We start from the raw sequence: 27,343 nt of genomic DNA, 5'->3' as shown, positions 1-27,343 counted from the left end.
GTTTCTGCCTATTAAATTGGCTAGCAAATGTTGTACCACTTTTGTTAGTTACAATACCATTTTAGTAAATGCTGCTGTTTAGCACTGCGAACAGCTGCTTAAGAATTATCCCAGGCAGAGGGCTGGTTTTGGAGTATTACATTTTCACATTGCAGTAAAAATACTTTGGTCTGTCCATTTTCGCATTGTGAGTTAAGCCTATTTCTGTCGTTTTTGTGTTTTTGTATTTCTTTCTTTGTTCTATTAAAGCCTGTTAGTACTTCTTTGACTAGTAGAGTGACCATTTCATCCTTTTTCACTTACAGCTCCCTGTTTATATTACATAAGATTTAAATAAGATTTAACAGTTAAAGCATTTTTTGCCACTTAATTACATTGATGGAACATGAAATGAAATTTAATAGTTTGGGCATTTTGCGTTTCCTTTTAGGTCACGTAATATATTTTCATGTATATTGTGAAAATGGTAAGCTTCAGCATTTATTGTTCATTCTGAGATATTTCACGTTTTGCTTGGATTTTACACAGTGTAGAATTGCTCTTGAGAAAGGGAAACTTTTCTGCTTCTCCTCTCCCATAGTCCTGTAATCTTCTGTGCCCTTTGAAATTGTGCCCCATGTGGATTAGTGGAGCCCCAGGAACCTTGTGTGGGTCGCGGTGACAGTCTGTAACAGAACAGAATCAATGAAAATCTCCGGTCCTCTGTTCCACAAGCAGAAGAGTCTTCTGCCGGTGAAACGAATATGGGATCCCAGCCAATCTAGAACAGTTAACTAATTAGAAAATGTTCGCTTATGCAAGTGCCAGTTGGTAGGCATGTTTAGATTTAATTTTGCAGTTTAAGATGAGTAGGAGTTGGTTTTTATATGCCGACTTTCTCTACCACTTAAGGGAGAATCAAACCGGCTTACAATCACCTTCTCTTACCCTCTCCATAGCAGACACCCTGTGAGGTAGGTGGGGCTGGTAGAGCTCGAAGAGAGCTGTGACTGGCCCAAGGTCACCCAGCTGGCTTCATATGGAGGAGTGGGGGAATCAAACCAGGTTCTCCAAATTAGAGTCCACTGCTCCAAACCACTGCTCTTAACCACTGCGCCACGCTGGCTAACATTCGTATGGACAAGTATGTGCAAATATGAGGCTGTAGTCTTTTCCCGGGAGCAAACCCTTTGAATTGAATTGGACTTCTCAGTAGAGACCTCCTTAATCACTTTGCCTGGTAGTAAAGGGGTTTCACCAGCAAGCCAATCACCAAAGCAGCGAAACCAGGCTAGCCATAGACAAGGAAAGGGTTTCTAATTCTAGAGATTCTCATATGTAGGTAAACCTGACTTTGTAAATTAACTAGGATAGAGCTCTCCTCTACCCCTGACAACTTGATGGGAACTGACTATGTTTTAGCATGGAATGTTGAGAGGATAAAGGGAGGGAGGGGAAATTGGCCTCCTCAGTCATCTGAGAGAATTCTAGAAGGGGAGAATTGTCATTGTTGGGCTTCTCGCAGGATATGTTATTAGATCTTGGGAAAACTGAAGCTTTCACCAAAATTAAAAAGTGCATTAAAGAGCTTGATTATTTTTTTAAGAATTTTTTCCCTATAAAATCATATATAAGCTTTTCAACAAATACTTAAAAATAACTACATAAACATTCGTATCAGGATATATGTTTGTTGAAAATACATCATTTATAAGAGATTAAATAAGTGAAAACTTCCCCTTCATCCTCCTCTATCTTTCTGTTTGCTTTTTTAGTCCTTTGGATTTAAAATTCTAATCCTAATGTTATTTTATATTATGTCTAACAATAACTTACTTATTGCATACTAATTTCATTTCAACCAAAGAAAATAAAAGCAAAAACATAATATATCATTTACAAACCTTGGTTATTAAATGTTATGTGTAATAATAAAAAAATTAAAAAACTAACTATTCAGTATAAAGATAGGATTTAAGTATTGCAATTTTTTACCTATACCCTATTGATCAGTGGATTAGAACATATAAGTTTCAGTCTCACAGTAAGCCCTCCATTCCACCCATTCGCCCATAAACTGAGCATTGTCTTTTTGGTTTACCAAAGCTGTAAGATATTGTTTTGTATAATCAACTTAAAGAGCTTGATTATAACAGCACTACTTTTTGTGCTCGCCGCATTTGTTCATCTCAGTTTTTTGGAATACCACCACCACTCTGTTTGCCTACTTATACTTATTATTTGACAAATTCTCGTCTTTCTAGAGCCTTCTGTTTAGCTAGACTGAATGCTAACCCCACTATGGTTATGCAGGGCAGGATTTTGAGTATACCATACCCAGACAGGACCTGTTCCTTGCTCTTCTGGCTCTATTGATTCATTAGCTCATGCCCTCTTGGGATGCTGCTTTTATGAGGAACTTTGATCACGTTATATCTCTCTCCTTTTAACATATAAATCTAATGCCTCTGTCTCTGACATAATGCCTTTTTTATTAAGTTACAGGGATCCCAAGGCTACATTGTCAGTGGCAAGATTTATTTCAGTCCTTATATGCCTCAAACACTAGATTTACGCTGCTCAAGATCAATGGATCGAGGAGCTTCTAAGGGATAAAAGAAAGAAGAGGAGAATTTTGAGTGAGGGGATTTACAAATTGTTTTATCACCTACAATTCCTCGTAGGCCCTCCAGCTTGTTTACTATATATTATTATAAATTGTGTGTGCTAGTTATGAAAACAGCAAAACCAGATTATTTATTGACAAGGTACATATATTCGCTCTCCCCCCCCCCCCGGCATGCAAAAAATTGGCTTTGTAAATTAACCAAAAGACACCCAGACCAAGCAAACAAAACAAACCTTGATGAGGGCTGAATCCGCTCTAGGAGGCAGGGAATGTTGAGGGCTGTTGAGCATTAACTGCAGGGGGGAAATGGGTTGCAGGGGAAATGAATACATTGAGTTCTCTTGAGAGCTTATAAAATCCTGGAGGGTAAGATTTTGATAGGGGAAGGAATTTCTAAATCGTACCTGCTCCCACAGTTTTTCACAGGTTCCTAGTGAGACTTTTAGGCTCCCCTTCTCATTAACTGTCTGTGTCTAACTTCTACTGTAGAGTCTGGCTGGCAGACATTTTGTTGAGCCCTGTCCTGTATTGAGGGCCAGACACCTGCTGTTCTGAGAATTCATGTCATCAATCCTTTTTAGGTACCACCAGGGGAGGTTCCTTGATTGTTGGGATGGGCTGTGACTTAGTGGCAGAGCTCATACGTTGTATGCAGGAAGTCCCAGGTTCAATCCCCCCCTTCCAATATCCAATTCAAAGAATCTTGGATAGATGGTGCTGAGGAAGACCTTTACTCTGCCTTCAGCCAGCTTGAGGAGACAGTACTGAGCAAGATGAACCTATAGTCTGGTTTTGTATAGGACAGTTTTGTAAGTTCATCTTTGGAAGTATCATAACTAGAAAGGCTGCCTTTAATACACATTCATTCAGTGCAAATAATTAATATGCTTTTAACATACATTTGACAAGCTAATGGTAGCCTCCGGTTGTCGGATATAATGTGCTGAATGTACCACAATTTGGAACCGGTCACATTCAGATATTAAAATGTTATCCTCGAGAAATACTGATAATACACTCAAATGCAATGAAATCATCATGAATTTACTGCTTTCCTAATTTCTTTCTGAATCTTTACTGCTTTCCTAATTTCTTTCTGAATCTTTACTGCTTTACTGTTTTCCAGTCCTTTGGTATTTTTGCAGTGATATCACCCAATAATCATCTGTCACCATGAGAACTAGTGACTTGCCTTTCAAAAAATGAAATTTTGAATTCTCAGGTTTTTAACCAGAATCTGCCAGATACAAAAAAACAGTGCCACATGGGCTGTATATCTTTTTACTACTTTATGAGCTAGGAGTTCTTGTGGGTTGCAACTTCTAAGTTCATCAGATTGATTGGCATGTCTGATTTTTTTTTGGGGGGGGTTACCTTTTTAGTGGCTAAACAGGATGCCTTATCACTGGAAAACCCTCTCATGCCTTGCCTGAATTAATAGGTGCTGTTGTTGGAAGAGTTAAAAATGAGCATTAACAGCCCATTCTTGTTTAGACCCCAGCAGCGTGTGCTTTATTTAAACAGGTGCAAATGTCAACCAGATGTTTCTAAAAAAGCATTTATAGGTAATAGCCTGACCAATCAAAGGGCATGGTTGCTTGGTGATGTCATGACGATATTCAATATCGTTCCACCGAGCAAAGTTCCCCACAGCTTTACTTGCCCACATGGTTTCTGGCCCCGGATTGTCTGTTTGGCCCCTTCTTTGATCTGCAGGCTTCTTTTTAGCTCAATGCTGGTAAATGTCCTCTCTTGACAGCCCCCTTTGCTCTTGTCCACCATTATCTGCCGGAGTTCAGAAACCAGAGCATAACTTCAAACATCAGAGTTAGGGAGTAGCCCGGCCAGGAGAGATTCCTGAGACATGCAGTTCTGGCATAATCATTCAAAGATGTTTGAGGCTGGGGGGCAGGGAAGGGACTGGGCTGAGGTGTAGGAACAGAAAGCGGTGGGGGTCGGCCTCTGGTCACTGGTAAATAAGTGAAGTCAGGTGCCAGAGAGTCTAGACACGGTGATTTCAGTCCTCGGCTGCGGTATCCGATACTCGATGTGGGACTTGTCTGATTGAAAACCACTGCCTCTTCGTTGCACTCACTGAAGCCCCCCCTTTTTTTACTGCTTTCCTGCTAAATCAGGAAAAGATGACAATGGACGCAGTAAAAGCAGAACAAATTTAATTTTAATATTTCCTATTTGGCAGCAATTACCCTCCCCTTTGAAGTGGCACGAGTAGCAATCAAATTAAATGAAGACATAATGGGAAACATGGAGCTTGTACCGTAGGATTATTTTTAAAAATTTGAACTGGCTTAGATGAAGCTGCGGGACGTTTTTCTCTCCCCCTCCCCCCCTTTGTATAGGCATGCGGTTTAGCACTGGCAGCATGATTTTAAAACTTTAGCTGGAATTTGATGTTACTTTTAAACAAATAATAATTTTAATGTGTAGATGTTTGTAGAAAGTTTGAAGACAACTTTGCATTTTAAGCAAAACCTTGAGCAGATAATACCTATTGGGCGCCATTCCCCGTACTTGCTTTGATGGCCAGCTAGTATATTTATTTATTTGGGATGATTGTATATGAGCTTTTCCCTAAAATGATGCCCAAAGTAGATTTGCAGCAAAAAAACACAAATACAGTCATAAGCAATAACGATAAAATACAAAGACCGAGACTAAACCAAAGATGAATTTTCTAAATAAAGTGTCTTCTGGAATTATGGTATTTGATAGGCAGCAGAACCTGGAGAGCTGCTGCCAGTCAGGGTAATGAGCTTGATAGACCAAGCGTCTGACTCAGTATATGGCCGCTTCATGTATCCATGTGGGTCTCCAACAACTAGGGTTGCCAGGTCCCTCTTTGCCACCAGCAGGAGGTTTTTGGGGCAGAGCCTGAAAAAAGAGGGGGAGGGACTTCAATGCCATAGAGTCCAATGGCCAAAGTGGCCATTTTCTCCAGGTGAACTGATGTCTATTTGCTAGAGATCAGTTGTAATAGCGGGAGAAGTCGAGCTAGTACCTGGAGGTTGGCAACCCTACCAACAACCATACCTGTGAAAGTTTGGGTTGTTGAGGCAGCATCTTTGGGGGGGGGGTGATATTTCAGCATTGACAGGTATGCAGGTGGAAGTGGCCCTTCAGATATTGTCGGTCAAACTATTTCATGGCTTTAAAGGTCACAGCTAGCACTTTGTACTGAGCCAGGGAACAAAGTGGGAGGAAATGTATTTGGTCCAAAATTGTTACGTACTTATTGCAGCAGGGTGCCCATTAGCATTCTGGTTGCCACATTAGAGCATCCAGAGCATCTTCGAAGACAGCCCACATAGAACGTGTTAGCGGTGGTCAAGCTGGAGACTACTAAGGCATGTCAGCCGTACAGAATTTACTTTGTTGTGTTAATTCTCACAAGTGCTCATTAATTTTGGCATGTGATAGCAAGCGTCGATACCTTGGTTGATTTTTATTTAAATAGCATCATCCATATATGAGGCACTTTACAGAGGGATGTAGGCAGAAAGAGAGGCTCCCACACTAAGCTGTTCATGGTGTAAGACAGGGGGAGGCAATAGAGGAACAGCAGGAAGAATGAGAATATGCAGAGGTTCTGCATTGTATATTTAGATTTAGTTTCAGTAGGGGGATGGAGCTTAAGAGGTTTATGCCAGTTTTTTCATGGAAGAGGGCACTGAAGGGAGGTGGCATCAAGTTAATAAATCCCCTCCCAGGGACAGAAAATATTTTTTCTTTAAGAATACTTTTCTTTTATGCTGTGGGCAGAAGAGTATGGAGGGGATGGGGTGGGGGGAGACCATACATACATAACGTGTTTATGATCTGGTTATGGCATTTTCAAATGTTCTGAGGGTAAAAACAGAAATGTGAGGCTGTTGATTCTGATTTGCAAGCAAGTTAAGATCCAAATGCAGAATGTTCCTGTTATTAAGTTATTCTTATATATAGAAAATTAGCCATCTTCCTTGTAAGATAAAAAATCTCTGCCTTCACATACCTTTACAGAAGCCGTTAATGATCCACATTAATCCCTAAATTGCAGTCTCAGATCTCATTTGCAGCCTATTTTGGATGGCAATTTCTCTGGTAATGAATGCATGTATGGATGTATCATTAGGGGGTCATGATATGATGGGGGGGGGGCAAAAACCTCCTTAGGGAACCAACATGGCATTGTTGCATAGAACGTGGTGATATTTGGCAGAATTGTGGCGTTTCCACATTTATCTGAAGGGATAAATTCCTAGCACTTCATGGTCGAAGGCCAAAAATATGAGTACATGTTCTGTGTCCTAAATGCTAGAAAGCAGGGCGGGGTTGATTCGAGGAGCTTCCATTTTTTACACAAACTGAAATTATAACAACTACTGAAATGCCTTTGGGGCTGATTTCTTTCTTGGCGTGTATCCTTTCCCACTGTTTCTTTTATTTATTTATTTTTAAAATTTATTTTATAATCAGAAAAGAAACACAACACTCTCTTCAACACCAGTCAAACATACAGTATATAAAATCTTACAAAGAGTGCCATTTTTAAACCGTCCCCATTAACCAGATGAAATACAAAAAGTTCCCATTATTAGCATCGTGTCATACTCCATATTTAAATCCCATTACCCTGTCTGGTAAATTGTCTATTTAGCCTACTAATTTAGCTACATCTCTGCCTCTACTCTGCCAGTCGATTTCGTGTGTGTGTGTGTGTAAAGTGCCGTCAAGTCGCAGCCGACTTATGGTGACCCCTTTTGGGGGGTTTTCATGGCAAGAGACTAACAGAGGTGGTTTGCCAGTGCCTTCCTCTGCACAGCAACCCTGGTATTCCTTGGTGGTCTCTCATCCAAATACTAACCGGGGCTGACCCTGCTTAGCTTCCGAGATCAGGCTGTACCATGCTGCCTTCCCTCCAGTCGATTTCATACTTATCGCTTTATTATATTAAAACTTGACTAAGTGCTGAATTAATCAATTTAGCTTTCCCACTCTTTTCTTGGACACACAGACACACCTTTTTGGTGGTATAGCTTGCCATGCACGCTCCTCCTCTAATCTCAATTCAAAAACGGAAGACGGAGTTGCTGTGCCTCCTCCCAGGTGATCTTTGCGTTGGCTGTAGGACAGAGATGAAGGCTGCTTGTCTTCCTTGGAACAGGAGAAAATAAGAAAATCTCCACTTCTCCACCTGGCCAAATGCTACTTCATGGGTTAGAGCTTTGTCTCTTACGTGCTGGTTACCACTGGGGACCTATTTTATTTTTATTATTTCCTGTCTCTTCAACCATAGGTTGGTAGGACTTGGAAAAAGGGAAAAAACAAACAAAACAAGAACAAATCAGTAAATAGTTTAATATTAAAGCTGTTTAAAAACATGTTCAAGAAATTTCACATCAGTTTCCAACCAGTCCATATCATTGGAAAACAACAATTACTGGAACACTGAATGTCAGAATTAACTAAAGCTCCCAATATATCGCACGTGACTTTAGGAAACGAGGGACAATGTAACAACATGTGTGAGAGTGTTTTTGTTGCTTCAGAAGCACAAGGACACTTACTTTTCATCCAGGGAATGGCTTTGTGGGGAAGGGAAGGCAATTGTAAGCCACTTTAAAACTCCTTAAAGGTAGAGAAAAGCGAGGAATAAAAACCAACTCTTCTTCTTTAAGACTTCAAATATGCTTGGCTGTTGGAAGTGAATTGCATCTTACGAATAAAATTAAGGTAAAGGTAGTCCCCTGTGCAAGCACCAGGTCATTACTGAACCATGGGGTTGACATCACATGTCTATATTTAGGGCTTTGCACAGTGATCAAATAGCTGGCAACTGTAAGCAACCCAGACCAATCTTGCAATAAAACAACTTTGCTTATTGTATTCAGTAAGCAATCAGGATAATAATTCTGTCAAAAATTCCAGCTAACACAGTTTATCAATGATCTGGATGAGGGTGTGGAGGGACTACTCATTAAATTTGTAGATGACACCAAATTGGGAGAAGCAGCAAACACCCCACAAGATAGAGATAGAATTCAATGAGATGTGAACACACTGGAAAAGTGGGCAGATGTGAACAAGATGCAATTCAACAAGGATACGTGCCGGGTTCTACATCTGAGTAACAAAAATGAGGAACACGCATACTGATGATACACTTCTGGGTAACAATGTGTGTGAACAGGATCTTTGGGTACAGGTGGACCATAAGTTAAATATGAGCAGCCGGTGTGATGCAGCGACAAAAAAGGCTAATGCGATCTTGGGGGTATATGAACAGAGGCATAACAGCCAAATCACAAGATGTCATAGTTCCGCTGTACACTGCATTGGTCAGGCTGCACCTGGAGTATTGTGTGCAGTTCTGGAGGCCTCACTTCAGAAAGGATGTGGACAGAATGGAATGGGTTTAGAGGAGAGTGGCGAGGGTGATCAGGAGCCTGGAGACAAAGCCCTACACGGAAAGGCTGAGGAGCTTGGGCATGTTTAGTCAGGAGAAGAGCAGGTTGAGGGGTGACATGATTGCTCTCTTTAAGTATCCGAAGGGCTGTCACTTAGAGGAGGGCAGGGAGCTGTTCTTGTTGAAAGCAGAGGATAGGACTCACGATAATGAGTTTAAATTACGGGTGGAAAGGCACCAGCTGGATATTAGGAAAAAAATTTATACTGTAAGAGTTGTTCAACAGTAGAATCAGCTTCCTATGGAGGTAGTGAGCTCTGAGCTCGCCATGCAATTTCCACGAACAACTTCTAGGCAGGTTCTCCGTAGAAAGATAATTTAATGGAAAAAATACAGCAAGTTACAGAAACCACTTGGAAAGTGCAAGGACACTAATGGGGGAAAATCTCTATGGGCACAGAAGATAAAGGGTGAAAGCTAACAGTCAGGATAACTACTGGTTGCTACAGCAACCCCCTGATAACACTTGCATTTCCCAGGGTAGAACAGACACAACAACCTCTGATCTGAATTCGACCTTGGACCACTACCTGGCTTAACCGGCCGGTGCCTGACACTCTCCCTCACTGGCAGACTTTAAGCAGAGACTGGACAGACACTTGTCAGGGATGCTTAGCTTGGAAAGAAGGCGGCTAAGGGGAGACATGATAGAGGTCTATAAAATTATACATGGTTTGGAAAGAGTGGACAGGAAGAAGTTTTTCTCCCTCTCCCATAATACTAGAACGTGGGGTCATCTGCTGAAGCTGGAGGGTGAGAGATCCAAAACAGATAAAAAGAAGTATTTCTTCACACAACACATAGTTAAATTGTGGAACTCCCTGCCCCAGGATGTGGTGATGGCTGCCAACTTGGAAGGCTTTAAGAGGGGAGTGGACATGTTCATGGAGGAAAGGGGTATTCGTGGCTGCTAGTTAAAATGGATACTAGTCATGATGCATACCTATTCTCTCCAGGATCAGAGGAGCATGCCTATTATCTTGGGTGCTGTGGAACACAGGCAGGATGGTGCTGCTGCAGTCGTCTTGTTTGTGGCTTCCTAGAGGCACCTGGTTGGCCACTGTGTGAGCAGACTGCTGACTTGATGGACCTTGGTCTGATCCAGCAGGGCTTTTCTTATGTTCTTATGCTCTAGGCTGATCGTGCATTAAGCAGGGGGTTGGACTAGATGGCCTGTATAGCCCCTTCCAACTCTATGATATAACCAGAAGCTGAAAGTTACTTATATTTTAATGTATTTTCCATGCCATAAATCCATCAAAATGGGTGCACAGATATTTATATGAATAGACTTGCTCAAACTCCATTATCTGCGGCCTCCATGGGTCCCCCATCTTCCTGTTGTCCCCAAACACCAGCATTTTAGATTTATTTTGACTTGTGCTAAGTAACTCCATTTCACAGTAATGAATAAATTGCTTAATTTGATTTCTTAAGTCTTGTCTGGTTGATGATAATAGCAAGATGTCATCAGCATACAGCATTATATTAACTGGATGTCCTCCTAACAATGGAGCCATAGCCTTCACTGTGGCCAAAAGGGGCCTCATGTCATTTATATGGAGTGCAAAAAGTATTGGAGTAAAAAATACATCCATGTCGCACTCCTTTAACCATAGGAATTCTTTCCGTTAAATTGTGATATGGTTAGCCGTGATATGATGTGGCGAGCTACTCTGAGCCCGGCTTTGCTAGGCAGGGTGGGATACAAATTTAATCAAATAAGTAATAAATGAATGAGTTATACAGGCACATGATGCAGGTAGTCTTTCATGATCCATCACATGTTGCACTGGTATTGTTTGGTCATCTGTATGACCTGAGACTCCTATGCTCTCTGTTTCTAGACATTTTTGCTCCATGGCTGCTTGCTACTTTTTGTCTTCCTGTTCCTGCCTAAAAGTTGTGGACACTATCCACAGAACATTCCTTCTGCTGTGCGTTTAATCTGTGGCTTGAGATGTCTCACTGAGACCCACTAGAGGGGTTGAGCTGTGCGTGAGGCCATGTTGAGAGGCCATGGCTTTATAGATGTATGGATTCCATAGAAGAACTGGTTTTATTTTAATGCCACTGCTTTTTGTTTGGCAAATCTAACGGCTTGAAATTCCTGGGGTTGACAGTTGATGAAGATGGTGTTCGAGTGTCCTGAAGGGCGCATTGACCTGGAGCTCATCTCCTTCTGCATTAACCTGGCTGCTAACAAGAGGAATGTGCAGCTCATTTGCGAAGGTGAGTGTTCTAAGGCATGGGGGTCCCCATCGTGGTGCCCCGGGGCACTATAGCACCTGCTGACACCTTTTGCGGCACTTGCCAAGTATTTTTAGAAAGTGGCGGGGCCAGGTGGGTCTTTTACCCAGCAAACTTTCAAACTGGCAATTTGAGATTTGATTGGCTTTGCAGATTTTTTAAAAAAATGTTGCTTTGGCAGCAGATGCCACCACAGTACAAGGATGCGTGACTGAAGGTAATCTGGGACAGCCGTTTTGTGTCTGGCTCTGCCTCATGTGGCAGCCGTTCTGTGCCCATCGCACTGTATCGGAATTACAAAGGTTCCCACAGCGTCAAAATGTCTGGGGGACCCCTGTTGTAGGGGCTGCACGGGGTAACTGGCCTCACAGGGTGCCAGATTACTTGCTCAGGAGAAACAGGTTGCAGATGCATAGAGTATACTCTTGGTCAATCTACCTGCATTTCAGATAAGTGTGAGGACCATCCCTATCCTTAATACATTTTGGGATTTAATTCTTCGAGAGGTACCAGCAGTATGGTGGGTTGGCATAACTTTGAATCTTGCATTCAGTTTGACTGAAAAGACCTTAGGTGCTTGATCTCTCCCACTTCAAAACTGACGGTCCGATAAAGCAGCAACATTTTTCCAGATACTGTTATTCAAATGAATGAAATAGATTCCCTTGGGCCTTGTCCCTTAACAACCTCACCCTGGTGTGACTTCCTTTGCGGAGGCGAGGTAGCTCTGACCAAAAGAAGGCTTTGGCCAAATCTTGAAGGGTGATCAAAGGCCTGCCAGTTACTTGTGGTTGGCCCTACAAGTCCGGGGTCTTCCACCCCCAGAATTAAACATCTCCCCCAGAGTTACCATTCACATCAAGCAGTGTTGTAAACTTTTCGTTCATTTTTGGGGCTTCTGTGCAGTCCCACATGGGACTGCACATGTGCAGGCCAATGTGTGCCTGCACAGAAGACCACTCGATGAACAACAGTTACAGGTAAGGGGAACACTGTTTTTCCCTGGTGCTTGATGGCCGTGGCTTAGCAGTAAGTTAGAGTGCAATTGTATTTTTTTTTATCATGCTAGGCTTTTAAAAATGTTAAAAAAATAACAGTGTTCATTTTAGGTTAGCTTTTTTCAAGTTTTTTGAGGGCTCTAAATAGTGTTTTGTCCCTCACCGTCTCATGAGTAGCCCCTTTTCTATTCTAGGCTTCGTAGCAGAAAGAGGGGGGGAAGGCAAACTGCAACAACGAGAGAAGGAGAAAAGGTGGGGACTTCAGCATGACAGATTTCTATTCAGCCAGATGGCAGAGGCACCTGTGCTTTGTACATTTTTGATTAGGGGGGAAGCTTTACGGAAACACAGCCCGAATTGGGTCTGAAAGTAGTGTTGTATGCCCATCCTATTTGCCTGGTGGTTGGTAGCGTATGTAATATAAAATGCCAGGCGTTCGTTATTGTACCTACTGCAGATGCCAGCCAGGTTTCTTAGTCCAATATAAACCCTTGCCCATAGGAAGTATGTACAGCATAAGTGGATTGTTTGCCCTCCCTCCCTCTCTCTCACCCCCCTAATGTGAAAAACTTAAATACCTCAGTTTGTATATTTTCTCTTGACAATTGGGTTGTGGGGTTTCTTTTCAGGGAATGGTCTGAAGCTGCTGATGAAGAGAGCTCTGAAATTCAAGGACCCGTTATTGATGAAAATGATTAGGAACATCTCCCAGCACGACGGGCCAACTAAAACGCTATTCATTGTAAGCATTTGGGCCTTTTTGGTGACTTCTGCTGTTGCTTCTCAGGGGTGCTGGTTCTCAGCTGTCTGGCATTTATGAGTGCAGCTCTACAGATGCCTCCACATTACGTGGCTTAATTCTGTAGGAATTCCAAGGGATTCTGGACTTCATCATCTTATTAAAGAATTTCTGTGGTCACTGCTTCAGTTCAGAACGGCTTCAGGCTGCTGTTTTTGCAGAAGGAAGTGACTAAAGGTAAGAGCCCGATGGCGCAGAGTGGTGAGCTGCAGTACTGCAGTCCAAGCTCTGCTCACAACCTGAGTTCGATCCCGACGGGAGTCGGTTTCAGGGAGCCGGCTCAAGGTTGACTCAGCCTTCCATCCTTCCGAGGTCGGTCAAATGAGGACCCAGCTTGCTTGGGGGTAAAGGGAAGATGACTGGGGAAGGCATTGGCAAACCACCCCGTAAACAGAGACTGCCTAGGAAACGTCGGGATGTGATGTCACCCCATGGGTCAGGAATAGGTTTGCCAAGTGCCAGGTGGTGGCGGGCAAACCCCCACCAATCCACCTGGCCGCCCACTGACCAGCTGAGGGTCGGTGGGCAATCTGTGCAGGCAGGGACAGGTCATTTCCGGTTCACATCCGGAAGTGCTGCATTGCAAAGGGCCGGTTTCCACTCAACCAATTTGAGTGGTAAAGGCCTGTTGTGATGCAGCACTTCCGGGTGTAAAATGCAAACGGCCCCTTGTGGTGCGTTTTACACCCAGAAGTGGCGCATCGCAACAGGCCTTTACCACTCAAACTGGGAGTTTGAGTGGAAACCGGCCCTTTGCAATTCAGCACTTCCGGATGTGAACCGAAAGTGCTCCAAAAACCTCCCGCCGAAGAAGAAGAGGGACCTGGTAAGCCTAGTCAGGAATGAGCTGGTGCTTGCACAGGGGACCTTTACCTTCAGTGACTAAAGGCCTCTTCGTGCTTGGGAGCAACACCAGATTATTAAGTGGGCAGACTATGGGCTGGATCACATGAAGCTCTTCTAGCAACATTGGTGTTTCCCTCCAGCGCAAGGAGGCTTCTGCTGGCATTAGAGGATCTTCTGCTAGTGGAGAACACTGACATTAGAAAAAATTCCATAGGATTCTGCTTTATTTTTTCAAGTATGCCTTTGTTGCCCTTAAGCTCAGCGAAGACCAAGGATACAAAACGGTTCACTACTGAAAATTAGCTTCTGGCATCTTAGGCTGCCTTCACTTCTGTCGGTTAAATTTGCTCTGTTGAGATGGGTCTCTGGCCAGCATTGGACATTGTTTCAGAACAAATGAGCCAGGAAGTCCCTGGTTCAGTTTTCACATCTGCCTCACCTGGTAGTCAGAGGCAAAGCCTAAGCATTGTTTCCCTACCATCTGTAACATTTGGATAAGAACTGCCCTACGTTACGGAGTTGTTGTAAGAATGAAAGCAGTAGTTAAGTAGATACGAGCATTCTACAAGTGCTATATAAATGTTAAATATGAGGGGGTTTTTTTCTTATATAGTGGGCTGTATAAAGAGTTCAGCACCAAAATGTCTGGATTAGGGTGAATGACTGAGCTTTTCAGTTGCACAATGTATATTCCTGGTACCTGGCAGTGGAGTTTGCCATTGCCAATATGGCAATTCAGTTCCCATTTTGGGGCAGTGTGAGTTATGTCAGATGCTTGTAATAAACACGTATGTATAAGCGAAGTGCACTTTTAAGTCAAGCCCATTGGATGTAAACTCTGGGGTGACTTCAGAGGCTTTAGACAGTCTGCATGAGCACCTTGTTGGATATTTGTGCTATAGCAGTCATTTGTAACTGGGTTTTTTTCCTATGTAGACAAGGCAATCTAGTTGTGAACGATTGCCGCAGCCCAGCAATACCACAGCATCTAATGTTGTGTGAGCGCAGCCATTGACACCTCTCAGGTTGTGTTTGTCTAACCCAGAGGTTCCCAAACTGTGCTCCTACTGCCCCCTGAAGAGATTGGAAAGAATACTACTACCGTCATTCGGTTTAGTATACAGGTGCTAGGTGAAAATTAGTGCCCCGTGACAAATTTCTCTCCTGAAAAGTGCTCCATGACTCAGAAAGTTTGGGAACCTCTGGTCTAACCTGTCTCATTCGAATGGAACTTGCTGTGACAGCTGTGCTCAAATAAGAGTCGTGGCTCAGTGGTAGAGCATCTGCTTGGCATGCAGAAGGCGCCAGGTTCAATCCCTGGCATCTCCAGTTAAAGGGACCAGGCAAGTAGGTGATGGGGAAGACCTCTCTGTCTGAGACACCCTGGAGAGCCGCTGCCGGTCTGAGTAGACAATACTGACTTGGATGGACTGAGTGTCTGATTCAGTATAAGGCAGCTTCATGTGTTCAAGATGTCAGCAGTGTGTTGTCTCAGCCACCACACCAGAGCAAAGCATTAGGGTGTGCGGACACTGTATGTGGGTTCCATGAGTGCACAGCTGTGGAACTGGAAGGCTGAGTTCATGTTTCTCACTGCTTTTACCCCACTGGACTTAAACATTTTCTACTCCTGTTTCCCCTCCCCCTTTTCTTTAAAGAAGAAGAAAAAAATGAAGCTTACAATTAAAAGCCATTATATAATCGTAGCTACCAACTTGTTACTGCAAGTCCCTTAATGACTCTTAAAGGCCTGGTGGAATAGTCTGTCTAGTGAGACCAGGGCCCTGTGGAACCTTATGGAGTTCCACAGGGCCTGTAAGACGGAACTGTTCCACCAGGCTAATGGTTGAGGCCAGCTACGGTTTTCCTATAAATGCTGGCCTCCCTACTTTATTCCATCACTGTTTTACCCACCGCTGCGGAGTCCTGTCTTGGCACAGATTATATATTGTTCGATCTGCCTGCAGGCCATACTGTGGCCGTATATTACAACTCCGTGTGCCATCTAGTAAATGTGATTTTAATTTGTTAGGGCTGTTTTAATCTACTTTTTTGGATGATTGTATATTTTATTGTGTTTTTACTGTTTGTGTGAGCCGCTCTGAGCTCAGCTTTGCTGGGGTAGAGCGGGCTTTACGAATGATGAAATAAATAAACAAACACACCTGTTTGGCCCACCTGAGCTTACATGACGTTAGCATATGTTGCAGAATTTACAGTGCCATCCTGTGTAGAGTTATCCCTGCCTAGCCTCATTGGGATTTGGGGCCGGCCATGTTAACAAGGTTGCGCCATTGTGCCAGTGTCTCGTCTTATGTGCGTGTGATAAATGTGATTTGTGCGCCTGTGATTTGCTAAATGCTTGTCTGCTTGTTTAGGATTACGTTGGCGACCTAGCTGCCCAGATTTCTAATGATGAGGAGGAGGAATTTGTGATAGAATGCCTAGGAACGTTAGCCAATTTGACCTTGCCTGATCTGGATTGGGAACTTGTGCTGAAAGAGTACAAACTGGTACAATACCTCAAGGATAAATTAAAGCCAGGTTTGTATCAAAAATGGATAGCTTCTCAAGATGGTTTTAAATTTTATTGTGCAACAAAGTCGTAGATTTATTAATTAGCATGGCTTTGTTGGTGTTTTAAAAATTGTAGCTGGGATACTATCATCTCAAATAAGATTAGCAAACTGACGTTAACTCAAATGGCAATCCAGTTACTTCTTATTTCTCAGTCAAGTAAATACATCATGCACTGCTCTTAGGATTGCAGCCATAGTCAGGCAGACTTTCCGTCTGATTGTGTTAACTACATTGTTCGCATGATTTGTTCTTTGCTGATCATACGGTGTTTTGCTGGGTGGTAAGAGATAATTGTGAAGCCTAATTAGGATGGATGTCTTAATTGAACCTTGGTTCCTCTTCCCCACTCCCCCCCCCCATTATGCACTGCCCTTTGGGTTGTTACCTGATCTAAGAAGAGGTCTGATGAGCAGTTTGAGAGAGGTCTCCACTTTTATGGGCTCCCCCTCCCTTCAGTCTTTTTTTGGGGAAATGGGGAGTACTGGTCTCTCCTTATTCCTTTGGTTTTAGTCCTTGAAATTCTGCTGAAATTCAACAAAAACCATTGGAACAAAACCCTGGGAGTAAAGATCAAATGAACCACAACTAGAATGGAGTAGGGGGAATCCACTCATTCCTAGTTGACCCAGGATGTCTCATCAATGTAGCAGCCATTTTTGACGCAATTCATGATCAACATGGGCTAGCTGTTTCAAACAAAAATGGTAGAGGTGCCGTTGGGCATCCTGAAAGAAGTTCTTTGCGTTGTGACATTCTTACCATACGGTATAGTATAATAAATAGGGAGACCTGCACCCAAGAGGATTCATCAGTAGAGTTTCTCTGTTCACTTTATCAGGTTCTGCAGAAGATGACCTTGTTTTGGAAGTGGTGATAATGATTGGGACTGTCTCCATGGATGACTCCTGTGCAGCCCTGCTTGCTAAATCTGGGATTATTCCAGCCCTCATTGAACTGCTCAATGGTATTTACTGCCCACTCAGCAATCTTCTGGGGCTTGCAAAGTTCCTGCTTCCACAAATCTTTAAGCGTTCAACAGTGTGGAGTCCTCCTTGCAAATGCTTATTTATCATTTTTATTTGTTTTCAGCAAGGGTGACCAAGGCAGCTTCCAGACAAAACAATCAGAAAACACCAGCTGTACAATAATTACATTTGTTAAAAACAACAACCACATAATCAACAGAAACTGCTGGTGAACAAATATTTAATTGGTGCCACAATACACATAGAGCCCCATGGCGCAAAGTGTAAAGTTCAGTACTGCAGTCAAAAGCTCTGCTCACGGCCTGAGTTCGATCCTGACGGAAGTCGGTTTCAGGTAGCCGGCTCAAGGTTGACTCGGCCTTCCATCCTTCACATGTCGGTAAAATGAGTACCCAGCTTGCTGGGGGTAAAGTGTTGATGACTGGGAAAGCAATGGCAAACCACCCATAAACATAGTCAGCCTTGTAAATGTCATAATGAGATATCACCCCATGGGTCAGGAATGACCCGGTGCTTGCACCTTTACCTTTTTATAGAACACATCACTGGCAAACTAATTTAAAGCTGGTTATGAACGAAAGCTGCAGAAATTAGTGGTTCAGGAAGTGGTAGTGATCATACGGATGCTATAAACCTATGGAGGCATACCTTGGTGAAAGGAGAGGGTAGGGAAATCTTTAGAAACCTGTCATTTACAAGTTTCAGTGGGGATCTGCTTTAGAACTGTCAATGTTTGCAGTGTATATGTGTCCATTCATTATACTCGTCTAGTACATTCTTTGCATGTTTTATCATTGTAATTGGGACTTTAAAGTTTAATGAGAGGTGTGTGTTTTTTGCCTTTTGTTTAGCTCAACAGGAAGATGATGAATTTGTTTGCCAAATCATCTATGTGTTTTACCAGATGGTCTTTCACCAAGCCACTAGAGACGTAATCATCAAGGATACCCGTATCCTTTCTTTATTGACTAGTCCCCCCCCCCGTACTGCTTTTCTTTGTTCTATGGAAGATAGATATATTAATTCTTCCACGGCTTTTCCATTGTGTGTCTTTCTACAGAACTGGATAGAACACCATCTAGGAAACCAGAGCTGCTTATTATCTTTAACTGTGTCTTTCCAGAGGCTCCTGCCTATCTTATAGATCTAATGCATGATAAAAACGCTGAGATCCGTAAAGTCTGCGACAATACACTGGATATAATAGCGGTAGGTGACTTTTTGTTATACGAGCATGAATGAATAAAAATGTCAACCTTATTCTGAACACTAGCAGAATGTATAATCTGGCATATGCCAAATTAGACTATATTTAATGATGTACATAATATTTATTTGTCTTCTTCACCACATCATGTGATTTTAAGTATTTAGCTGGTTAGACCCGTCAGAGGAAGGCTCTGTTGGGTGTGGCTGTATCCTGCCCCCCAGCCATTTCCAGTCTTGGGGAAGGTTATTCCCTGGGTTGTGGGACTTGAGTGGACTAACAGCCATGCTGGCCTGGAGGAAGGGGATGAAAGCACCCTTTCTGCCTCTTCGCTGATGGAAAAGAGAGGAAAGGACAATTTTGTTCCCATCCCTCTTCCAGCCCTCATTGCTATTAGTCCGCACCGGTCTTGTGACCTTTGTCAGGGTTGGAAATGGTTGCTGGGGAGAGGGGATCATGGGAAAGAACTGCAGTCCTTGTGCCCACAGACCACTGGATCCAACCCAGTGTACTGTAGTTTATAAACCGCTTTGGTGTATCCACAGATTATAAGAAAATGCTCCTAGCCTCTCAGATGGATAATCTTTGCTTCTAAATAATGATTTTCAAACTGGTATGGACCACATTAGATTATAGCATTAGAAAAACTAATAGCACATCTTGCTATGCTTATCAATCAGATTGTTGTGTGCAGGCTTGAACATCACTGGGTTCTAGTTGCTCAGTTTTGTTTTAGATGCAGTTTAGTATATTGAGTGATGACTTGCTGTACGTTCAGTTTTTCAGATTCCAGTGCCATAGTTTTTGTAGCAACCATGAACACTTTACCCTAGAGAGCAAGCGGTGATGAGGGCTGTTTGTAAACTTCTTTGCACAGACAGGGGCTGGCCTTTTTTCATCCATCCGTTCAATCCTATGAATTTTGGGGGGCACTGTTGTGAGTCCAAGCAGTTTCCCCATGTTTTCATGTAATTAAATCAAATTAAATCAAAAGATTCTTGTAGGTTATCCGGGCTGTGTAACCGTGGTCTTGGAATTTTCTTTCCTGACGTTTCGCCAGCAACTGTGGCAGGCATCTTCAGAGTAGTAACACTGAAGGATGTCCTTCAGTGTTACTACTCTGAAGATGCCTGCCACAGTTGCTGGCGAAACGTCAGGAAAGAAAATTCCAAGACCACGGTTACACAGCCCGGATAACCTACAAGAACCAATGAACTCTGACCGTGAAAGCCTTCGACAATATTTTAAATCAAAAGAGTTTCCGTCTGGACATTAGGAAGAATTTTCTAACAGAGCAATTTCTCAGTGGAACAGGCTTCCTTGGGAGGTGGTAAGTTCTCCTTCCCTGGAGGTTTTTTAGAAGAGGCTAGATGGCCATCTGTCAGCAATGCTGATTCTATGACCTTAGGCCACTCATGAGAGGGAGGGCGTCTTGGCCATCTGCTTGGCATGCAGAAGGTCCCAGGTTCAATCCCTGGTATCTCCAATTAAAGAAATTTTTTTAAGAGCAACGGAGCTGAGAAACAGATGTGTAGAACAAACCCGAGCAAAGATGACCCGAGCAAAGATTTCAGTTGTTTTAAGGAAGGGCTTGAGAGGCCAGCAGAGTTGGCTCCAGCTACTGTCTCTAGCACAAGCAAAGTGCTTTGTCAGCTCAGCACATTCTGCAGTCATCTGCCCCTGTAATCAGTTTAACACCAGCCATATAATCTGCCTTGCGGTACTACTGCAAGGTACTCAGTTTAATGGATGACAGAATTGTAAAGCAGACACTGAATGCTTTACTTGAAATATGCCTTGTGGGCAAGTGACTGTCAGTAGAATACTTTCGGAAGATTTTAGGAATCACTAGGTATATGCATAATAGCTTTTTATTATGAAATGCCTTGATTTTTCAAGAATCTGAGATACACTGAGGAACTATGCAGCATTCTGGATATGCAGGCCCACTGCTTTCATGCTTAAAAATATTCTTACCCACTCGGTTTTGACTGGCAGGTATCCTCATTGATTTGGAAGTTGTGAAACCCAACGAATGCGTAAGGACTTTATGACTGTGTGGTACAGTAGCTAGGTAGTTGGACTTAGGCTGTGGAGACCTAGGTTCAGATAATAAGGAAAAAATCCAATAAATGCCTGTCTGGTCTTTGATCTTGTTTCCACACTGGCCAGCCAGGTGCCCCTGAGTAGTCTATAAGCAAAGCAGAGGAACAGCAGCTCCCCCCCCCCAGCAACTAGTATTCAGTGGCATCAACCACTGAACACAATGACTCTATTGGTACCCACTCTTCTTTTAAAGCCATCTAGGACATGATCTACAGAGCCCCGTGGCGCAGAGTGATAAGCTGCAGTACTGCAGTCCAAGCTCTGTTCACAACCTGAGTTCGATCCCGATGGAAGTCAGTTTCAGGTAGCCTGCCCAAGGTTGACTCAGCCTTCCATCCTTCCGAGGTCGGTAAAATGAGTACCCAGCTTGCTGGGGATAAAGAGAAGATGACTGGGGAAGGCACTGGCAAACCCCTTAAACAAAGTCTGCCTAGTAAACGTCGGGATGTGACGTCACCCCATGGGTCAGGAATGACCCGGTGCTTGCACAGGGGACCTTTACCTTTAGGATAAGATCTGCTGCCCATCAACTTCCTTGAGTGACTGTGTGTGTGTTAAGTGCCGTCAAGTCGCTTCTGACTCATGGCGACCCTATGAATCAATGTCCTCCGAAGTGTCCTATCCTTAACAGTCTTGCTCAGATCTTGCAAATTGAGGGCCATGGCTTCCTTTATAGAGTCAGTCCATCTCTTGTTGGGTCTTCCTCTTTTCCTGCTGCCTTCAACTTTTCCTAGCATGATTGTCTTTATTTAGCATGTATTAATCGAGTTCATGGTGTGATAGAAGCCAGTGACACAGGGTGGCTGATGGGTAACAGCTATGTTCCACTGATGGGTTATTTATTATTTCACAACATTTTAGTGATTTACAGTGCAAGCCTGTGCATATTTACTCCAGACTAAACCCATTGATTTCAAAGGACAAAGGCTGGAGTGACTCTGCGTAGGACTGAGCGGTTAGTAATTCAAAGAAGCTGGATTTAGAACTTAAAATAGCGCATTTCATACAGAAACAAATTATGTGTCTTTCTTGAATTCTTACAGTTCAAAATGCCATTAAATGTAGAGTATTGTGTATTAACACAACTGACAGCATGTGGAAGAATAACATTCTCACTGTTGTTCATGCTGCTACAGTGATTTTGCTTCTCATGTTGTTATGTGCTAGTTTGAGTGTTTAGTGGAAACTGCCAATATGTTTCCAGGATATTCTGCATATATTGATACCTTGAAGGGAGAGTGGAGCAGAGGACAACCAATGATGATTCTGGCGCAGGGATGTTTCTTCTTATTCAGTTGGCAGGGGTGCAGGCAGGAAGTGGTAATGCCTCCTCCAACAGAAGGTGGGTCCGACAAACCGTGATGTCCCATCTGGAGGAAAGAATCCATCTCTGTTCTGGTTCTATCTTTGAATAGGGTCTCTTTGGTCATTTATGCATGGGTACTTTCACTCACGTTTACCCCGTCTATCTCGGTTGTTCCTTGGAGTTATGCATGAGTTTTCCCTCCATTAGAGATGACCTCGCTGCCAGCCCTCACAAATCCTCTGTTAACCTGATTATTCCCTCTCCCCTGAGCTCATCCTGGGTGAAATCTCCATGCATAAGGCAAAGTGCGGGATATGCAAGCTTAGTTTCGCTCACAGCCAATTACAAAGCAGCGTGTCCAGAGGGGGGATTCATATACATCCTGCTTCCTCTGAGCTCTTTCTGAACAGAAGAAAGCCTTTTTAAAACCGAGGCTTGGATTCCCCCCCTCTTTTTTTCAGATTGCTCCATTTTTTGTTTTATGTTCTTAAAATGCTTTTTATGCAGCAATTGGGTTTAGAGGGGAGGGAACTTTTCTCTTACTACAGCCAATTATGAAGCAGCATTTAAAGGGGCGGGGATTCAAATACTTCCTGATTTGAGCTTGGAGACTGCTGGTGCATAGACTCCCAACAGGAAAGTGTGGGTCCAGCGAGCAATGAACCTCATGTAAAATTCCCATGCATAAACAAACGACCTTTGCTGCCCCCGAACTCTAGCCAGCATTTTACCTCCTTAATGTTCCAGCCTCCAGCCAGGAGGTGCTGGGGAAGAACCCAAGAGGCATCACCTTAGTGTCTGCAAGGAACCCCCATTCAGAAATAGCTGCCTCCATGTAGAAGGAGGTTCTGCTATAGCACCTTACTGATTTTTCCCATTCTTGTAATCACAGTCATGAGGCAAGGAAGGAAGGTAGTTAGGTGAGAGCTTGCGCTGTGGCTTCAGGTGCATCTGGATTGCAAGAACTTTCTGAACTGCTGTTAGTCTGGCCATGGAGTGACACAGAACTGAAACTGTGCTTGGGGCTCTGATAGATCTCTGGAGTGACACAGAACTGAAACTGTGCTTGGGGCTCTGATAGATCTCTGGGGTTGATAGTGGTAACCGTGTCATGCTAGTCATTTGAGATCAGTCTGCAGCCTTCAATGCTGTTGCTCTTGAGGGCTGACAGTACCAGGATTTGTGAGTTTTGTAACCGTCTAAAGGCAGGCAAGATGTTCTGAATTTTTAGCACAAATAAAAATTCACATGTAGTGAAAGGTATATTTTACAATATAGCTGTAACCCAATTTAAGAAATCTGTTTGATTGGTAGTGTGAATTTTGGCTGGTTGATTAAATCTGTGTTTCAGTAAAATATTTCTGAAGAAATCATAGAATCATAGAGTTGGAAGGGGCCATCTAGTCCAACGCCTTGCTCAATGCAGGATCAGCCTTAAGCATCCCTTGACAAGTGTTCGTCCAGCCTCTGCTTGAAGTCTGCCAGTGAGGGGGAGCTACCTGCTGGTTGATGCGCATTCGTGTATCAGCAGGCACTATCTGATGTGCTTGAAATGTTATTTAGAGAATAATTAATAAGAGTTTCTATTTTAACAATCTAGGAAAATTTAAGAATCGTTCCAATGTTTTTATTGCTTAGATATACTGATGAAGTGATGAGAATGTAAATAATTTACAAGCTCGGATATTGACACATTTTGGATATATCTTGTTTTTCCTTTTTATTTTTCCCTCCCCCCTTTCTTTTTTCTGTACCCCATAATATGAAAATTAAAAAAAGATTGCTTTGAAAGACTCAGCATTAAAGTCTCTGTATTTCCTCTGCAGGAGTACGATGAGGAGTGGGCGAAGAAGATCCAGAGTGAGAAGTTTCGATGGCACAACTCACAGTGGCTGGAGATGGTGGAGAGTCGGCAGATGGACGAGAACGAGCAGTATTTGTACGGGGATGACCGCATTGAGCCCTATATCCATGAAGGGGACATTTTGGAGCGGCCTGATCTTTACTACAACGCGGGTAAGGTTGAAATAGGTAACAACGTACTTTCCCTCACTGCCTGGACTCTTTGTATTCATCTCATGGAGGAGGTCCACAGAGTACCCAGTCTCAAACATAGGTTGAGTATAAATTGTTAGGTCACAGCTGGCTAGAAATGACATTTGTTTGCTTAAGAATGTAGTACTTGAGCTGAATACATGTTCCATCCATTTTCAAAACAAGAATCCACATGATGCTTTACTGTGACTACAGTTGCAATGAAGTCACAGCAAATGAATCAATGTGTAATATCTACAATATGTAATAAGTAACCATTGTTTAATTGATCAGGCATTCAAAATGCTGACATTCAAGCCAAACTCCTTAGCCCACTCTTAGTTCATTTGAATGGCGCCTCGGACAAGTGCAAGGTACAACATTTTCTTTCTTGACAAAATCCTGCCACAATAGACAGGGTAACAACAAACAAGGCTAAATAATAGTGCTGTAAAATAGTAAAATGTAGAAAAACAACAGCACTATAACTAATATGTGACCCACTATTATGAAACGCTTATCACCAGGCACAGTACACGACAATGCTTATAAATTTAATAAATTTTAATTATAAGAATAAAACAACCTGTACATCCTAACTAGCTGGCTAACAAAAGTTGCAAATATAAACAACCACAATTGCATACACTGTCCTAAAGGGACATAATATTATAATAAACTATACAATGTTACATAAATATGATTACATATTTGACCCCAAGAATAAACATGCGTAACAATGAATACAAGTCTTTGTTTAACTGGATCGACAACACAAAAAGTGATAACCTTCAAAATATTTCAGATAGTAAGTCCTGGATATATAAATCACTTCAGTACGTTGTCGATGAGGGCAGCATCAGGCTCCTTACTGCCGATCCTGTCTGAAACTTTAAAGGGGCTGCTGCACTAAAGTTTAAAGCAAAGGACGGCTTTTCCAGACCAGCGATCCATTGAGCACAATAGATGGAAGATTAATTGTGAGCGAGATAGGTTAGGATCCAAGCAATCTATTTCAAAGCTGAACTTCCTTCAGTCGCATTTTACTTCTAATAAGGATTGTCATGCACTGTATACGCACCAACAAATTTGTTTCCAGCTTAAACTGAATCAAGCAGCTGTGGTATCTGAGTCATGTGAAAGGAGATGCACAATTTGCAGCCTTCCGTGACAGGGGAGCATCCAAGTCCATGTTAGTTTAGAGCTGCTTTGCACCTCAGGGAGGGGGATGCTGCTTTAGGAATGAGATCGTTAGGAAAGAAATGTATTTGCTTTAGGAAATTTATTTATTTATTTAGAAAATGTTTGTGCTGCTTTTCCAGGAAACCGCCTGAAGTGACATCCCTCCCCCCATTAAGTCACATCTGATTTATGGTGACCCCGGGTGGGGTTTTCAAGGCAAGAGACATTCAGAGATGGTTTGCCATTGCCTGCCTCCGCATCATGACCCTGGTATTCCTTGGAGGTCTCCCATTCAATTACTAGCCAGTAGCTTAAAACATAAAAAAGTAATACAAACAAAACATTAAAAGATATTAATTGAAATTCAGGATTAAAAAAACAGCCCAGCACTAAAAACATGGACCATAAAAACAGACCTCTGAAAGCTTAAAAAGAACAGTTACCAAACGAAAATAGCGTTAACAGAGATGCCACCACTGAAAAAGCCCTGTCTCTGGTTGCCACTTCCCTCACCTCTGGAGGCAGGGGGTCCTGAGAGCCAGGCTTGCGAGGCAGATCTTAACTGGCAGGCTGGACGATATGGTCAGCAGCATCCTGCCTGTGTTTCACAGCACCTAATATAATAGGCATGCTCCTCTGATCCTGGAGAGAATAGGTATGCATCATGACTAGTGGCCATGGATAGCCCTATCCTCCATGAATATGTCCACTCCCCTCTTAAAGCCTTCCAAGTTGGCAGCCATCACCACATCCTGGGGCAGGGAGTTCCACCATTTAGCTATGCGTTTGAAGAAATACTTCCTTTTATCTGTTTTGAATCTCTCACCTGCCAGCTTGAGCAGACGACCCCGTGTTCTAGTATTATATGAGAGGGAGAAAAGCTTCTCCTTGTCCACTCTCTCCATACCATCCACAATTTTATAGGTGGACAATTATCACTATTATTTTTAATGCAGATCTGTTTTAAGTAGGCACTGGGAAAACAACACCTGATTCAGATGATCACATTCTCTGAAATATACTTAATACTCTTGACATACGCTAGCCATAAAGTACTTACAAAGAAGATGATTCCATTTGGATGACATCTGAATTGGGTTACATGCTCACAATGAATGTTTTATCATGACTTTTCTCATCCAAGCTCAAAAGTAGAGGTTGGTTCTTAAAAGCTATATCCCCCCTCCATTCACAAGCCACAATGCTGTATACAGTTGCTTTCTCTTGGCGTTTTAACTTCCAAGTGAGTCTCTGCAGCACGTCATCAAATATCTCTTGATAGCTGGGATACATTTGCTCCGTTCCTTTTTCTTGTCATGTGTCACTCTTTCATCTTCAGACCCCACCCTGGAAATTGGTACAGCAAAGAGAGATCTAGTTTGAATCCTTTGCTGGCTTTGTTGGCACGTGAAGCGATCTTGGGTTGCCGTGTATTTAAGTGAAACACCATTCGTTGCTCCCTGGTAATTGCAGTTACCTCTTCTTTTGGTTAAATTCACAAGCTGTAGCCAGGCTGCCAGTTCCAATCCGTGGGTAAAACTAGACATTACTGGAGATATCCAGTGGCTGCTGCTAAAAGCAGTGGGCTGCATATCTCTGTGGCCTACATAATGTGTAGTGGGAAAGAAGCATGTGACGCAACATCATCGTGTTCCTTGTTTTTCCCACCCGCTCCCCTTCATTGGCTACTGCTTGGAGATGGCAGGAGAACTCACAGTGCAAGGATGTCACATCACGCGTGTTCGTTGCACTGTGCAGGGCCAAGTTAGAGAGGGCCTGCAGCTCCTGCTTGAAGCGCAAGCCTTGTGGCTTCACTTGGATCTAAGTCCAGCCTAAGTGGAGTCCTTATTGGGACATCCTCTGATCTTACATGGAAAAGCTCTAATATTGTAATAAGCGGCATGGAAAAGCTCTAAAATTGTAATAAGCTGCATTCCGTTAGTGGGCATAGAGGAGAAAACATTGAGCTCAAACC

At 42.9% G+C, this 27,343-nt stretch overlaps 1 protein-coding gene across 2 annotated transcripts in view; it reads left to right on the top strand.

Annotated features, from left to right (window-relative positions):
• KIFAP3 (kinesin associated protein 3) overlaps nt 1–27,343 on the top strand; it is a 94,053-nt gene that overhangs the window by 24,477 nt on the left and 42,233 nt on the right. For both annotated transcript variants that reach the window (XM_056845062.1, XM_056845063.1), the window contains exons 12-18: nt 11,198–11,306; nt 12,952–13,064; nt 16,346–16,511; nt 17,386–17,511; nt 18,385–18,483; nt 18,657–18,742; nt 23,979–24,168. In XM_056845062.1, the coding sequence (XP_056701040.1) occupies nt 11,198–11,306; nt 12,952–13,064; nt 16,346–16,511; nt 17,386–17,511; nt 18,385–18,483; nt 18,657–18,742; nt 23,979–24,168 (889 nt within the window). The remainder of the gene's footprint in view (nt 1–11,197; nt 11,307–12,951; nt 13,065–16,345; nt 16,512–17,385; nt 17,512–18,384; nt 18,484–18,656; nt 18,743–23,978; nt 24,169–27,343) is intronic.

This window comes from Euleptes europaea, chromosome 2, assembly GCF_029931775.1.
Source record: "Euleptes europaea isolate rEulEur1 chromosome 2, rEulEur1.hap1, whole genome shotgun sequence".
Lineage (NCBI taxonomy): Eukaryota > Metazoa > Chordata > Lepidosauria > Squamata > Sphaerodactylidae > Euleptes > Euleptes europaea.
The sequence above is the reverse complement of the archived record's forward strand: the minus strand, read 5'-3'. Positions and strand labels throughout refer to the sequence as shown.